Below are 16752 nucleotides of genomic sequence, written 5' to 3'. Positions count from 1 at the left end.
AAATTAGGGTCTAACTGGGCCCCCCCTGCAACCGCTGTCTCTGCTGGGTCAGATAAGCAACATTAACACTGACAGGAGAGGCAGCAACCAACTGTAGTTAAGGGGGGGGGGGGCAGGAAGGAAACTAGGGGTGCCATCTTTTGGAATTGCAAAGTCTGAATGGGGGACGTGGGGTAGTGACGGTTTCAGGTGAGCCGGTGATGCCAGGGGCAGGACAGTGACATTTTGGGGCCAGGCTATGATGTCAGGGCTATGATGTCAGGGCTATGATGTCAGGGCTATGATGCTGTGATCAGTGATTGGTGCATTTACTTCAGAGTCCTGTCCGAATTCTCTCATTTTAAAATCTAAACAGGCAGTTTTGGCCCGGACAGCCCTTCCAAAAAACAGCGGCAGCCCCAAAGGAGCCCATTAATATAACTCGTAGACCGATGTTTCTGCATTTGTGCCAATAAAAAGAATGGCTGCGTGTGGTCACTTACCAATTCCTGTTGCCTAGGAAGCCTTGATTGGCAGAAGTACAAAGACATAGTAACATAGTAAGTTAGGCTGAAAAAAGCCACACATCCATCACGTCCAACTAGAGCTGGGCGGTATGACCAAAAATTTATATCACGGTATTTTTCAAAATTATATCGGTATCCCGGTATTTGACGGTATATAAATAAATAATAAATATTGGTGGCCCCCCCCCAACTCCAACCCCCCCCAACCCCAACACCCCCCACAACCCCAACACCCCCGCCCCACAACTCCAACCCCCCCAAAACTCCAACCACAACCCCCCAGCAGAACTTACCCAACTTGTGGTTCCTCCAGCGATGCGTCCTAGCGACGTCGCGTGCGCGCTGACGTCACATGCGCACGGGCGCAACCCGGATATAATTGAAGAAAAATAGCAGGAGGCGCGCATACCGGTGTAGCGGTATGTTTAAAAACCATATCGTTTTTTTTTAAAAAACCGGTATACCGCCCAGCACTACGTCCAACCATAATGCCTATATATAACCTGCCTAACCTTGCCCTGGGGCAACTTGTACTAAGAGCTATCTCCCATAACCCCTCTGCCCAAGGTCCTTGCTCTGGAGACAAGGGGCATATTTGTTGTTTGATGTTGCTCGTAGCAACCAATCAGATCATTGCTTTTGTTTTATAACTTGTAGGTTGCTATGGGCAACATCACTAGCGACGTTGGCTTACACGCTATAATAAATATGTCCGTCTAGTGATCCACGGAATCCTTTGGGCATGTTATATGCACATAAAGACCCCTTATCCGGAACCCCCCACCCCCCCTCCAGGTCCCAAGCATTCTCTTTAGCACCAAATAGGATTTATTATGAGAATAATGAGAATTATGAGAATTTCAGAAAGTACACAGAACATATCAATATGAATAAATACAGTAAATAATATTTTGAAATGAGGGGAAGCAAAAATAGCACAGATGCCCCCCCAAATCTGCCTTTTCTTTGCTTAAAGTGCTTGTTATAGATTGTCAGCCTTTTCAAAGGGAAACCGTGATAGATTTCTTCAACCATGGGTTAACCAAACACTGCCCGGCTGCAACTTCCAGCGTCTTATCAAAGCTCAAAGCATGCTGGGAGATGTAGTTTTGCAACCCGGGGCAACATGCTACAGACTGCAGGGCAAGAGAGTATAAGCAGCAACCCCCCCCTAGAGGTTGGGGGTCATGTATAACGTGTATTTGGCCACACAGGTTATAAAGTGACCTGTATGTCTAGGGAATGAAGTAAAAGTCTAGTAACCCATAGCAACCAATCAAACCGCTGATTTCAGTCTACGTGATTCAGTCATTACTAGTCTATTTTATCATATATTTTTTTTTTTCCCTGAGGATTTCAATCTCAATGTCCCAGAAATCTATTTTTTTTTTTTTTTTTTCACATTAATGTAAATCTTTCCCATATCTTTCAGCTATCGCTGGACGTTGTCGAGTCTTAGGGTCCAAAAGTCCGAGGTTCTAACTGATACAGCACGACTTTTCCTCTTTCTTTGGCTCGTACTCCAGGAGATATTCTGGGTAAATCTGATGTTTTTCAAACACCACGAAGATGGAAGGATTGTAGAAAGTATCCACGCAGCTGTCGTAGCATTGGGTGGCGCTGCCGGGTCTCAGGGGGGGCCGCTTCATGGTGGGGTCTCCCCTCACATAGTCTCCCACCAGCACCCGTGCCACAAACATCATTCTCCTGCCTGTAGCTGTGGGGACTGAGTAGTTATGGGAGTAGGAAGCGTCTCTGGCAAAGTAACTCCCTGCAGAGAACACAGAAAGCTTGGTAAGTGTGGGAGAATGGCTACAATACCAGCAATATGGCTGCCGGACTACATTTCCCATCATGCCTCAGCCTGGGTAATGCACTGGGGAATTCTGGGAATTTTAGTCCAGCAGTTTTAGTGCTGCTGTGTAGAGTTTATATCCCCTTTAATGCCCAACCTACCTTGACCATATACAGTTCCGTTAGTGCCGCACACTCGCCAGTCAAAGTTCTGGTGGCAGATTGCAGCTCGGTGAGACGGGTCGGTCCCGTGGAACAGCTGCATCTCGCTCACTCCCTTTCCCGGGTTTGCCTTCTGCATCTGCACCTTTTGCCTAAGAACATAGGACAGAGGTGTATTGAGCAGAGGGACCCATGTCTGCCAGCTGCCAGCCCTCCCTGCCGGTTATCAAAAGCGGCAAATACAGATGGGGTGAAGCCAAGGGTGCCATGTTGAATTAAGGCGCTTAAACCCCCATTGTCCTAAAGTTGTCTTTCTTTTGGTGGGCTGGTTTATGCTGGAAAGAAAGTGGGTGCACTGGGTGCCATACTCTTTACATTGGCTCTAAGGTGGCAGTGGGGGGGTACGTACCACTGGTAGACCTCCCAGAGAGACTTGTTCTGGATGCGCTGGATCTTCACTGTTTGGCCAGACATGGTCTTATTGAAGAGGCCGAGGATCTGCGTGTACTCATGGGAACTCTCACGGACGGGCACCAACTGCACGGAGCGACAGAAATGCCCATATTAGATCAATAAAAATGACAGTTGCTCCCAGACTGCAAAGATTTAGGCTTCCGCCTCTCTCAAGTACACAAGGTTTAGCTCAAATTAAAATCAGAAATACCATAGACCCTATGTCGGGCAGGGCAGAGGCGTCCCAGTCTGAAGGGTAATTTCCATTCTTCAGGGGAGAACTGCTCGCTATTGGTTTTGTGCTGCAGGAATAAAAAGAGATTGGGGGTCTCTGAGAATCCCACTCATTAGACATACTACTCGGTAGTAACAGGGTCCCTAATACAACTCTACCGCATACTTGTAGTGAGGCCTTGCAACCAACAGATGTCACTGTTCTCAAGTGAATGCAGATGTAATTACAGCATCTTACCAATAGATGTCCCTCAAACCCACTGAAGCAAATACACGTACATTCAATGGAACCCAATTAAACTGCCACTCAGATAGTAATCTCTACAGGGCAAGGGCTTCGTTTTCCCTTGGGGGGTGAACTTCCCAGAAATTAAAAAATCTCTGTAATAAGAGATACTGGAAGAAAAATAGTGGATCCTGAAGCAACTTGATCTTTTATTATGTTGTAATATCAGTGACAGTGCCATCTGTTGGTTGCAAAGTGTCATTACAGTTTGTTAGAATAAGACAATGTGGGCACAGCGCTTCCTGTGGGCTATTTTGGGTAATTACAACTAATAAATTGAATTGTGGGGATAGTTTTTAGAACTGGTGTTGGAGATTATATAGATAGATATAGATAGATGTGTTGCTGGTTGGTTGGATAGATAGATGATATATAGACAGACATGTTGCTGGTTGGATAGATAGATGATTGATAGATAGATAGACGTGTTTCTGGTTGGTTGGATAGATAGATAGACATGTTGCTTGTTTGATAGATGATAGATAGATGTGTTGCTGATTGGTTGGATAGATACATACATAGATGATACACAGATGATAGATAGATGTGTTGCTGGTTGGATAGATAGATGGATGATAGATGTGTTGCTAGTTGGTTGGATAGATAGATGATATATAGACAGACATGTTGCTGGTTGGATAGATAGATGATTGATAGATAGACGTGTTGCTGGTTGGTTGGATAGATAGACAGATGGATAGATGGATACATAGATACATAGATGATAGATAGACGTGTTTCTGGTTGGTTGGATAGATAGACATGTTGCTTGTTTGATAGATAGATGATAGATAGATGTGTTGCTGGTTGGTTGGATAGATACATACATAGATGATAGATAGATGTGTTGCTGGTTGGATACATAGATGGATGACAGATGATAGATGTGTTGCTAGTTGGTTGGATAGATAGATAGATGTGTTGCTAGTTGGATAGATACATAGATGATAGATGTGTTGCTGGTTGGATACATAGACGTGTTGCTGGTTGGATAGATAGATGGATGACAGATGATAGATGATAGATGTGTTGCTGGTTGGTTGGATAGATAGATGTGTTGCTAGTTGGATAGATAGATAGATACATAGATGATTGATAGATGTGTTGCTGGTTGGATACATAGATAGACGTGTTGCTGGTTGGATAGATAGATGGATGACAGATGATAGATAGATGATAGATGTGTTGCTGGTTGGTTGGATAGATAGATGTGTTGCTAGTTGGTTGGATAGATAGAGATAGATAGATAGACATGTTGCTGGTTGGTTGGATAGATGGATAGACGTGTTGCTGGTTTGGTAGATAGATGTGTTGCTGGTTGGTTGGATAGATAGAGGTCCAAGCAAAATTCCTAAAAGTGGCCGTACACAACATGATCCACTCGTTTGGCGCCATAGTTCTTTGGATCCTGGAGGGGGGTGTAAACAATGTGGCCATCACCCCGATGCTCCGATTTATGGTACTTACGTCCCCTTGAGTTTCTGCACATCTTCAGACGACTGGTACTTGGGCCTCCGGCGGATTCGCCTCTGAGTCGTGTACTTAATATTTCTCTGAATCATGTCTACAAGACAGGCAGATTTCCCCTTTAAACCGGCCATACACATTACAACTACGGCCATTTTGTTGCGTGTATGGCCGGCTTTACACTGACCGACTGACGGACAATGGGCAACTTAGATTAACTTAAAGGGGAACTAAGCCCTAACTTACTGCTCAACCGCACTGATTCTGTAAGTGCCCCCCGTGCAGGGAAAAAAGACACCGGGGTTAAAAACACTCCTCACCTTTGAAGCTGATTTCATAGTGTTGACCTCCGGCCTGGAACGGGACCACGGCTGTTTTATCAGCGAGATAGATGGACTCCAAGTCCGAGGAGGTTATTGAGGCACCCACCTGCTTTGTGTTCTGTGGAAATAGAATGGGCCATATAGCAACAATGTCAGCCTTGGGAAGCACCCCAATACTGTCTTTACCCTATTAGGTTTAGCCCCACCCCCCCAAACTGTCATGGCTGCACAACAACGAAGTCCCGCCCTCTCTACTCACGCATTTTCCATACTCGATCCACGTTCCCAGTTCGTCCTGCCAGTACCAGAGCCACTCCGTGGTCAGGACAAACTCGAGGGATCTCGTGGCCGATGAAGGCGTGGCGAGTCGGCGGATGCGGATCGGCCTGTACGTCATTGATGCAAAGTCAACTCCAGAATAACTGCAATAAGGGACAAGCGGTCAGACTTTCCGTATTCCGTTCCCCATACAATATGGTTTTATTGGCATCGGCTTCTACCTGTCGTTCTTAGGCTGGCAGAATGCCCTCTCTATGGCATCCATGTGAGAAAGGTCTTGCCACCCGGCGCCCAGATTCTCCTGCCAGCGGTAGGGCAAGTGATAATGCATCTCACCACACTTGTCTGCAACATAGTAAGTTAGGTTGAAAAAAGACACACGTCCATCACGTTCAACCTTAATGCCTATATATAACCTGCCTAACTGCCAGTTGATCCAGAGGAAGGCAAAAACCCCATCTGAAGCCTCTCTATGACTATGAAAACTGTTCCTTAGTCAGAAGCTGTGGTGGCCAATAGATGCTTCCGGCCCCTGCAGGAGGGTGGAGCTTAGCACAGAACCGGGAAGCAGGGGAGGGTGGAGCTCGGCACAGAGCCGGGAAGCAGGGGAGGGTGGAGCTCAGCACAGAGCCGGGAAGCAGGGGAGGGTGGAGCTCTGCACAGAGCCAGGAATCAGGGGAGGGTGGAGCTTAGCACAGAGCCAGTAATCAGGGGAAGGGTGGAGCTTAGCACAGAGCTGGGAAGCAGGGGAGGGTGGAGCTCTGCACAGAGACAGGAAGCAGGGGAGGGTGGAGCTCTGCACAGAGCCAGGAATCAGGGGAAGGGTGGAGCTTAGCACAGAGCCAGGAAGCAGGGGAGGGTGGAGCTTAGCACAGAGCCAGGAAGCAGGGGAGGGTGGAGCTTAGCACAGAGCCAGGAAGCAGGGGAGGGTGGAGCTTAGCACAGAGCCAGGAAGCAGGGGAGGGTGGAGCTTAGCACAGAGCCAGGAAGCAGGGGAGGGTGGAGCTTAGCACAGAGCCGGGAAGCAGGGGAGGGTGGAGCTTAGCACAGAGCCGGGAAGCAGGGGAGGGTGGAGCTTAGCACAGAGCCGGGAAGCAGGGGAGGGTGGAGCTTAGCACAGAGCCGGGAAGCAGGGGAGGGTGGAGCTTAGCACAGAGCCAGGAAGCAGGGGAGGGTGGAGCTTAGCACAGAGCCAGGAAGCAGGGGAGGGTGGAGCTTAGCACAGAGCCAGGAAGCAGGGGAGGGTGGAGCTTAGCACAGAGCCAGGAAGCAGGGGAGGGTGGAGCTTAGCACAGAGCCAGGAAGCAGGGGAGGGTGGAGCTTAGCACAGAGCCAGGAAGCAGGGGAGGGTGGAGCTTAGCACAGAGCCAGGAAGCAGGGGAGGGTGGAGCTTAGCACAGAGCCGGGAAGCAGGGGAGGGTGGAGCTTAGCACAGAGCCAGGAAGCAGGGGAGGGTGGAGCTTAGCACAGAGCCAGGAAGCAGGGGAGGGTGGAGCTTAGCACAGAGCCAGGAAGCAGGGGAAGGGAGACAGGATACTTTGAAGTACTGCAGATTTGTACAATGTATCCTTCAGGATCTAAGATCAGATAAGGGGCTTTGGAAGCCATGTTGGATTGGATCTCCTAGGGCAGGGATCCCCAACCTTTTTTTACTCGTGAGCCACACTCAGATGTAAAAAGGGTTGGGGAGCCACAGAAGCATAAAAAAAAAAAGTTCTTTGGGGATGCCAAGTAAGGACGGTGATTGGCTATTTGGTAGCCCCATGTGACCTGCTGGCCTGCAGGAGGCTCTGCTTGGAATCTCTCTTAGGGCCTGCCCGAGGTCCTGACACCCTGGAACCACTCTGACAGCAATTTGCTATAGATAGAGCCAAATGGTACAGATGTTTATGGTCTCACGGTGCAAATATCGATGGGAATTCTCATTGGCTGGGCCCTACTAGGGCCTGGGCCCAGCAGGAGGTCCTGGATTGGTCATTTCCTTCAGTAGCAGGACACAAAGAGACATCACTTACTTCCAAGCCTGCAGTGCTTCCAGATGTGGTGGAGACAGATCTCGCTGTATTCAATATTCATATTGATGGCAATGGCTGAATTAACTGTCAAACAGAATAAACAGCCATTAAAACCCATCTCAAGGAGCCACCATTGCCTCTACAGTCTTTCTATTGTCTTACAATGCTCAACTTCACCTGCCTTCCAATTGCCCCCTCTCTACCCTACATGGGGGAACATTTTTTTTGCAGCAATTTGCCCTGTTGCAGGCTCTGAGGAGGTGCGCTGTTGCAACTTCTAAGCATTAGTTGCAGTTGTCACCACTGGTGCTGCTAAGGGTGCCCAACCAGGCATAAAAAAAATGGAGGCCCGCCGACACCGCCAATATCAATAGACTATGGATATTGGTTGGTTTTGGCATCTGGAAGATTTGAATAGCAGGAACAACTGAAACAATAGAAAGGTAGCATGACATAAGAGGCGCCACATAGGCTATCTGTCCGTTTTGCCCATGGGCCAATCAGAGAACATAACAAATTTGTGTGTGGCCACTGTTACTCGTTTACAACCTCAAAACGGTTCGTGGTAGCCTCAGTAGTTTTGTACATGCCTGGACCGGTGGTGGTGGTAGAGTTGACTTCAGATGTAGTACCAGTGGCTGCATACTTACCAATGGCGGCCGAGTTGACCTTCTGTGCCACAGATGTAGTTCTGGTGGTTGGGTACATGGCAGGATTGGTGGTGGTAGAGTTGACTTTCTGCTCCATAGATGCAGCACCAGTGGCTCTATACGTGGGAGTTGCGGGGAGGGTAGAGTTGACTTTCTGCTCCACATATGTAGTTCCAGTGGTTGGGTACATGCCAGGATTGGTGGTGGTAGAGCTGACTTTCTGCTCCATAGATGTGTTTCTGGTGGGTGGATAGATGGTAGAGTTGACCTTCTGTGCCACAGATGTAGTTCCGGTGGTTGGGTACATGGCAGGATTGGTTGTGGTAGAGTTGACTTTCTGCTCCATAGATGAGGTTCTGGTGGGTGGGTAGATGGTAGGATTGGTGGTGGTAGAGTTGACCTTCTGTGCCACAGATGTAGTTCTGGTGGTTGGGTACATGGCAGGATTGGTGGTGGTAGAGTTGACTTTCTGCTCCATAGATGCAGCACCAGTGGCTCTATATGTGGGAGTTGCGGGGAGGGTAGAGTTGACTTTCTGCTCCACATATGTAGTTCCAATGGTTGGGTACATACCAGGGTTGGTGGTGGTAGAGTTGACTTTCTGCTCCACATATGTAGTTCCAATGGCTGGGTACATACCAGGGTTGGTGGTGGTAGAGTTGACTTTCTGCTCCATAGATGCAGTGCCAGTGGCTATGTATGTGGAAGTTGTAGGGAGGGTAGAGTTGACTTTCTGCCCCACAGATGTAGTTCCAATGGCTGGGTACATACCAGGGTTGGTGGTGGTAGAGTTGACTTTCTGCTCCATAGATGCAGTGCCAGTGGCTATGTATGTGGAAGTTGTAGGGAGGGTAGAGTTGACTTTCTGCCCCACAGATGTAGTTCTGGTGGTTGGGTACATGGCAGGGTTGGTGGTGGTAGAGTTGACTTTCTGCTCCATAGATGCAGCGCCAGTGGCTGTGTTGCCAATCCTGGTGGTGGTAGAGCTGACCTTCTGCCCCAGAGATGTAGTGTCCTTGGTTGTGTACATGCTATTATAGATGGTGGTCGGACTGATGATGGCAGAGTTGGGCTTCTGCTGCCCAGTCCCAGTGGGTATATGGTTATTTGGACTGATAATAGCAGAGTTGGCTCCTTGTCCCTTCGATATGGAACCAGTTGCTTTGTGGCGTTCTCGACTGCTGTTGGCTTCCTGGGTACTGGATTCCGATGAAGCATTTCTATTCAATGATAATATTCTGGGTTTGGGTTGGGGTGCTGAGGACCATTCTGTAGACCCGACGGATGAACTTGGACCAGACGCTGCTGCAGATTTTTCTTCTTTGTCACCTGAAGGCGGATCAAATACTCCATCTTCATCATCCTCGGCATCTAATTTGTCTGGTGTACTGCACCGACTCCCTGGGGTGCTGGAGCTTCTGGAGCCTCTACGGGGGCCGCGCCCTAATAAAGGCAGAAATCACTGAAATGAGTTGCATTGTCCGTGTATCCACAGCCTAATAACCAACCCATGGTGGCAGGGGATGAACTTACCCTTTAAATTAACCATAGCTCAGAGAAAAACCATAAAACTATACCCAAAATCATACAGGCAGTCTCTGTAGGATCCAAGGGGGCAACCACCTACAGTTATTTACTGTACTGGATATACACTGGCCAATAGCATAATGGTTGATAAGACAATATTGTCCATTGATTCATATTGTTAATAATATCCATATAATATACAGTTGGGTCATTACCCTCTGGGGCCAAACTGTAAATTATATCCTTATAAACAGTGCTTAGTGATGTCATCAGTTACAAAGCTTAGTGATATAATTTGTCACATGACTCACTAACATTTGTATATTATAATAAATAAAGTACCCCCTGTTGTAAAATGTGAGGATATTAGAAGTCACCTTGGAGTTCCATGACCTGTATAAAAGCACTTGGCCTTCGGCCTTGTACCTTTATATGGTCAAAGAATTCTCGGGGGCTTATAATATCCCTATATGTTACAATAGGGGGTATTTTATTAACTATATATTATAAGGAACTCCTCTGGGACTTATAATATCCCTATATGTTACAATAGGGGGCACTTTATTCACTATATATTATAAGGAACCCCTCTGGGACTTATAATATCCCTATATGTTACAATAGGGGGCACTTTATCACTATATAATTGGTGTGTTCTCACATCAGAGTATGCCATTGTAACTAAGGAAAAAGTGGAAGGCGGGGTACAAAGTGCAAAAACAAAATGGTGGACTGGGCCTGTTTTCTTGCACTTTGCACCATGCCTTCCACTTGATAAAAGTTCTGTTAATCAGATGGCTTCTGCTATATTGTGTCATGAGTCAGACCCAGCAGTACGGTCTTGTCAATAGCAATAGCACAGTAGGACTAAAGGTGGCCATACACAGGCTGGCTGAGTTATACAGGGAACTCTGAGTATCACTCATGTATTATAAGGGGTAATGTACCCCCTACTGTAAATGATAAGGATATTAGCAGTCACTGAGGGGTTCTGTGCCCCCCATATAAAGGCACAAGGCTGCAGGCTGAGTTATACAGGGAACTCTGAGTATCACTCATGTATTATAAGGGATAATGTACCCCCTACTGTAAATGATAAGGATATTATCAGTCACAGAGGGGTTCTGTGAGCATATAAAGGCACAAGGCTGCAGGCTGAGTTATACAGGGAACTCTGAGTATCACTCATGTATTATAAGGGATAATGTACCCCCTACTGTAAATGATAAGGATATTATCAGTCACAGAGGGGTTCTGTGCCCATATAAAGGCACAAGGCTGCAGGCTGAGTTATACAGGGAACTCTGAGTATCACTCATGTATTATAAGGGATAATGTACCCCCTACTGTAAATGATAAGGATATTAGCAGTCACTGAGGGGTTCTGTGCCCATATAAAGGCACAAGGCTGCAGGCTGAGTTATACAGGGAACTCTGAGTATCACTCATGTATTATAAGGGATAATGTACCCCCTACTGTAAATGATAAGGATATTAGCAGTCACTGAGGGGTTCTGTGCCCATATAAAGGCACAAGGCTGCAGGCTGAGTTATACAGGGAACTCTGAGTATCACTCATGTATTATAAGGGATAATGTACCCCCTACTGTAAATGATAAGGATATTAGCAGTCACTGAGGGGTTCTGTGCCCATATAAAGGCACAAGGCTGCAGGCTGAGTTATACAGGGAACTCTGAGTATCACTCATGTATTATAAGGGATAATGTACCCCCTACTGTAAATGATAAGGATATTAGCAGTCACTGAGGGGTTCTGTGCCCATATAAAGGCACAAGGCTGCAGGCTGAGTTATACAGGGAACTCTGAGTATCACTCATGTATTATAAGGGATACTGTACCCCCTACTGTAAATGATAAGGATATTAGCAGTCACTGGGGGGTTCTGTGCCCCCCATATAAAGGCACAAGGCTGCAGGCTGAGTTATACAGGGAACTCTGAGTATCACTCATGTATTATAAGGGATAATGTACCCCCTACTGTAAATGATAAGGATATTAGCAGTCACTGAGGGGTTCTGTGCCCATATAAAGGCACAAGGCTGCAGGCTGAGTTATACAGGGAACTCTGAGTATCACTCATGTATTATAAGGGATAATGTACCCCCTACTGTAAATGATAAGGATATTAGCAGTCACTGAGGGGTTCTGTGCCCATATAAAGGCACAAGGCTGCAGGCTGAGTTATACAGGGAACTCTGAGTATCACTCATGTATTATAAGGGATACTGTACCCCCTACTGTAAATGATAAGGATATTAGCAGTCACTGGGGGGTTCTGTGCCCCCCATATAAAGGCACAAGGCTGCAGGCTGAGTTATACAGGGAACTCTGAGTATCACTCATGTATTATAAGGGATAATGTACCCCCTACTGTAAATGATAAGGATATTAGCAGTCACTGAGGGGTTCTGTGCCCATATAAAGGCACAAGGCTGCAGACTGAGTTATACAGGGAACTCTGAGTATCACTCATGTATTATAAGGGATAATGTACCCCCTACTGTAAATGATAAGGATATTAGCAGTCACTGAGGGGTTCTGTGCCCATATAAAGGCACAAGGCTGCAGGCTGAGTTATACAGGGAACTCTGAGTATCACTCATGTTTTATAAGGGATAATGTACCCCCTACTGTAAATGATAAGGATATTAGCAGTCACTGAGGGGTTCTGTGCCCATATAAAGGCATAAGGCTGCAGGCTGAGTTATACAGGGAACTCTGAGTATCACTCATGTATTATAAGGGATAATGTACCCCCTACTGTAAATGATAAGGATATTAGCAGTCACTGAGGGGTTCTGTGCCCATATAAAGGCACAAGGCTGCAGGCTGAGTTATACAGGGAACTCTGAGTATCACTCATGTATTATAAGGGATAATGTACCCCCTACTGTAAATGATAAGGATATTAGCAGTCACTGAGGGGTTCTGTGCCCATATAAAGGCACAAGGCTGCAGGCTGAGTTATACAGGGAACTCTGAGTATCACTCATGTATTATAAGGGATACTGTACCCCCTACTGTAAATGATAAGGATATTAGCAGTCACTGGGGGGTTCTGTGCCCATATAAAGGCACAAGGCTGCAGGCTGAGTTATACAGGGAACTCTGAGTATCACTCATGTATTATAAGGGATAATGTACCCCCTACTGTAAATGAGAAGGATATTAGCAGTCACTGAGGGGTTCTGTGCCCCCCATATAAAGGCACAAGGCTGCAGGCTGAGTTATACTAGTCACTTGTTCTGCCCCCAATAAGGGGTAATTATATCTTAGTTGGGATCAAGTACAGGTACTGTTTTATTATTACAGAGAAAAGGGAATCATTTAACCATGAAATAAACCCAATAGGGCTGTTCTGCCCCCAATAAGGGGTAATTATATCTTAGTTGGGATCAAGTACAGGTACTGTTTTATTATTACAGAGAAAAGGGAATCATTTAACCATTAAATAAACCCAATAGGGCTGTTCTGCCCCCAATAAGGGGTAATTATATCTTAGTTGGGATCAAGTACAGGTACTGTTTTATTATTACAGAGATAAGGGAAATCAGTTTTAAAAATCTGAATTATTTGATTAAAACGGAGTCTATGGGAGACAGGCTTTCCGTAATATGGAGCTTTCTGGATAATGGGTTTCCGGATAAAAGATCCCATACCTGTACATACAACAATAATTACTAGTACATTTGGGCAGTACCTTGCGTGCCTCTTGTTCTCTGGTATTTGCCCCTCCCTCTGCCCCTGCCCCTGCCTCTGCCTCTCCCAGCTCCTGAGGGGCCACACTGCGCTCCATTATTAGCCCCCTTCTTGGGCACATTGACTGCCTCGTTGCACTTGATCACACACAGCATCTGGAAGTTCTCAATGGACACCAGAGAATGGCGGCTCTGCTTCATCACTAAGTCTGTGCTGGATTCCAAGAGGCAGTGAGAGCGCCTGCAGTTAGCGCTGCTACACTCGCCGCGAGTGAAATAACCGCAGACGTGCAGCCGAGTGCAACCGTTTTCTCGATCGCAGGTGGAATGCAGATATTTTATACACACCTACGGAGAAAATATACGCTATAAGATTCTGAGCTTTCTCCCTTGCAATAAAACAATATATAATGGTGCATTTTGTGTGCGTCAGTATTGGAGGGTCCCCAAAATTTGAACTCCCCAGTTCCATGTATGTGTCCAAGTATGTGGCCAACCCAATGGGGAGTTGGGTAATACGAGGAATTTACACAAATACCAGACAATGATCATGACACAAGTCAGAACAAGTCACAGGACTGCTGCTTACAATGGGGGGATCAGATAGGATCTGTGCCACTGTGACAGAATGCTCTGTTATACAGATAGCTAGAATCTCAGCCATAAAGCAGGGCAGGACTGCTGCTTACAATGGGGGGATCAGATAGGATCTGTGCCACTGTGACAGAATGCTCTGTTATACAGATAGCTAGAGTCTCAGCCATAAAGCAGGGCAGGACTGCTGCTTACAATGGGGGGGGATCAGATAGGATCTGTGCCACTGTGACAGAATGCTCTGTTATACAGATAGCTAGAATCTCAGCCATAAAGCAGGGCAGGACTGCTGCTTACAATGGGGGGGATCAGATAGGATCTGTGCCACTGTGACAGAATGCTCTGTTATACAGATAGCTAGAATCTCAGCCATAAAGCAGGGCAGGACTGCTGCTTACAATGGGGGGATCAGATAGGATCTGTGCCACTGTGACAGAATGCTCTGTTATACAGATAGCTAGAATCTCAGCCATAAAGCAGGGCAGGACTGCTGCTTACAATGGGGGGATCAGATAGGATCTGTGCCACTGTGACAGAATGCTCTGTTATACAGATAGCTAGAATCTCAGCCATAAAGCAGGGCAGGACTGCTGCTTACAATGGGGGGATCAGATAGGATCTGTGCCACTGTGACAGAATGCTCTGTTATACAGATAGCTAGAATCTCAGCCATAAAGCAGGGCAGGACTGCTGCTTACAATGGGGGGGATCAGATAGGATCTGTGCCACTGTGACAGAATGCTCTGTTATACAGATAGCTAGAATCTCAGCCATAAAGCAGGGCAGGACTGCTGCTTACAATGGGGGGGATCAGATAGGATCTGTGCCACTGTGACAGAATGCTCTGTTATACAGATAGCTAGAATCTCAGCCATAAAGCAGGGCAGGACTGCTGCTTACAATGGGGGGATCAGATAGGATCTGTGCCACTGTGACAGAATGCTCTGTTATACAGATAGCTAGAATCTCAGCCATAAAGCAGGGCAGGACTGCTGCTTACAATGGGGGGATCAGATAGGATCTGTGCCACTGTGACAGAATGCTCTGTTATACAGATAGCTAGAATCTCAGCCATAAAGCAGGGCAGGACTGCTGCTTACAATGGGATCTGTGTTTAATGAATTCTGTTCATTATTTGTACCCTCCATCTCCAGTTCTCTTACCTCAGGCAGAAGCGAGTGATCATTCTGGAGAAGAAGGACCTTCAGTTCGTCATCTTCAAGTCCAAAAATCTCGTGCGCCTTCAGCACGGCCTTGTTATGCTCTGAGGAGGTGTCATGAGAGAATTTGCAGGGAGCACTGAGAGAAGAAGAGAATTCCATTTCAATACTATGTGTGAAAAATGAAGAATGGTAATTTCTTAGTGCTTTGCAGAGTAAACAATACTAGGACTACCAAAAGGAAGAGAAGGGTTTCATTCTCAGACTCTGGGAAGGGACTGGGGCTGTGGGATAGCAGCTATAGTAGGGAGAGATGGTGCCTATAGTAGCAGTGGGGGGATAATAGCCTCTGGGAAGGGACTGGGGCTGTGGGATAGCAGGTATAGTAGGGAAAGATGGTGCCTATAGTAGCAGTGGGGGGATAATAGCCTCTGGGAAGGGACTGGGGCTGTGGGATAGCAGGTATAGTAGGGAGAGATGGTGCCTATAGTAGCAGTGGGGGGATAATAGCCTCTGGGAAGGGACTGGGGCTGTGGGATAGCAGGTATAGTAGGGAGAGATGGTGCCTATAGTAGCAGTGGGGGGATAATAGCCTCTGGGAAGGGACTGGGGCTGTGGGATAGCAGGTATAGTAGGGAGAGATGGTGCCTATAGTAGCAGTGGGGGGATAATAGCCTCTGGGAAGGGACTGGGGCTGTGGGATAGCAGGTATAGTAGGGAGAGATGGTGCCTATAGTAGCCGTGGGGGGATAATAGCCTCTGGGAAGGGACTGGGGCTGTGGGATAGCAGGTATAGTAGGGAGAGATGGTGCCTATAGTAGCAGTGGGGGGATAATAGCCTCTGGGAAGGGACTGGGGCTGTGGGATAGCAGGTATAGTAGGGGGAGATGGTGCCTATAGTAGCCCCAGTTCTACTCATTTACTGGTCGGTACAACTATACTATTCAATTTTTTTTTCTCCCTGAGAGTACTGACTTTGGCACATATCTAGATATGAGAGGTTACTACACCTTTACTACATGTACCAAGCCTTTGCTATTATTACTGTACATATATCACTTGCTCCTGGTAGTAGTGGCTCATACTAACGCGTTACTCCGGGTTCTACTCACCCCCTGCCCCGGGCAGCCCAGCACTTGCCCTGCAGGTAGAGGCGACAAAGATGCAGCTTGTCGCACTCCTTCTCCTCTTCCTTCTGTTTCAGGTAGTCGGGGCAGATTCGCATAGCGGTCCGGGCCAACACCAGATCCCCCGATACGGAGAAGCGATGCGGCTCCTCTTGGAGAATCTGCTCGATCTGCTCCGGGGGCAGTTGCAGGAGGTCCCCCAGCTGGGAGCGGCGGAGGCGGCCCTCATGGTTGCAGAGGAGGCTGGTGAGGTAGGAGCTCACTCTGGGGTCGGACATGGCTCTGGCACCGGGGGAAGCGAGTTCCGCCTTTAGTGTATAGAGCGCCTCCTACCTGCCCCGGACTGAGGGAGAAACGAAACTGAAACAGGGGGCGGGGCAAAGAGAGTAGCGACGTCATCAGTATGCCGGTCCCTCCATACAAAATCCGCCCTCACAGAGTAGTTCGCATCCATA

The 16752-nt window shown here is 47.3% G+C and overlaps 1 protein-coding gene across 4 annotated transcripts; it reads right to left on the bottom strand.

Annotated features, from left to right (window-relative positions):
* Positions 1 to 1316: 1316 nt before the first annotated feature.
* LOC100489490 (zinc finger CCCH-type antiviral protein 1) lies at positions 1317 to 16683 on the bottom strand. 4 transcript variants are annotated; one of them, XM_031898564.1, is made up of 14 exons: positions 16283 to 16683; positions 15174 to 15309; positions 13419 to 13764; positions 8435 to 9612; positions 8170 to 8185; positions 7520 to 7603; positions 5726 to 5849; positions 5485 to 5647; positions 5223 to 5343; positions 4903 to 4999; positions 3127 to 3217; positions 2872 to 2999; positions 2463 to 2614; positions 1317 to 2277 (listed from the first exon to the last, which is right to left on the bottom strand). In XM_031898564.1, the coding sequence occupies exons 1-14, from the start codon at positions 16573 to 16575 to the stop codon at positions 1985 to 1987; spliced, it is 3222 nt and encodes a 1073-aa protein (XP_031754424.1). In that variant the 5' UTR covers positions 16576 to 16683; the 3' UTR covers positions 1317 to 1984. The 4 variants fall into 4 exon arrangements, with proteins under 4 accessions (XP_031754424.1, XP_031754423.1, XP_031754425.1 ...); XM_031898563.1 differs by having other exon boundaries at positions 8170 to 8188; positions 8438 to 9612; XM_031898565.1 differs by having other exon boundaries at positions 8170 to 8187; positions 8569 to 9612.
* Positions 16684 to 16752: the final 69 nt, after the last annotated feature.

This window comes from Xenopus tropicalis, chromosome 3, assembly GCF_000004195.4.
Source record: "Xenopus tropicalis strain Nigerian chromosome 3, UCB_Xtro_10.0, whole genome shotgun sequence".
NCBI lineage: Eukaryota > Metazoa > Chordata > Amphibia > Anura > Pipidae > Xenopus > Xenopus tropicalis.
Note: the sequence above shows the minus strand (reverse complement) of the source record. Positions and strands in the feature narration are given on the sequence as shown.

What these genes read in the sequence shown, in the direction of transcription:
- LOC100489490 (XM_031898562.1), bottom strand. Translation starts at nt 16,575, where the DNA reads ATGTCCGACCCCAGAGTGAGCTCCTACCTCACCAGCCTCCTCTGCAAC. An exon ending in GGTCAACTCGGCCGCCATTG is followed by an intron (nt 7,604 to 8,169) that starts GTAAGTATGCAG and finishes TCTGTTTGACAG; the next exon opens with TTAATTCAGCCATTGCCATC. An exon ending in TGCCCGACATAGGGTCTATG is followed by an intron (nt 3,000 to 3,126) that starts GTATTTCTGATT and finishes CGCTCCGTGCAG; the next exon opens with TTGGTGCCCGTCCGTGAGAG.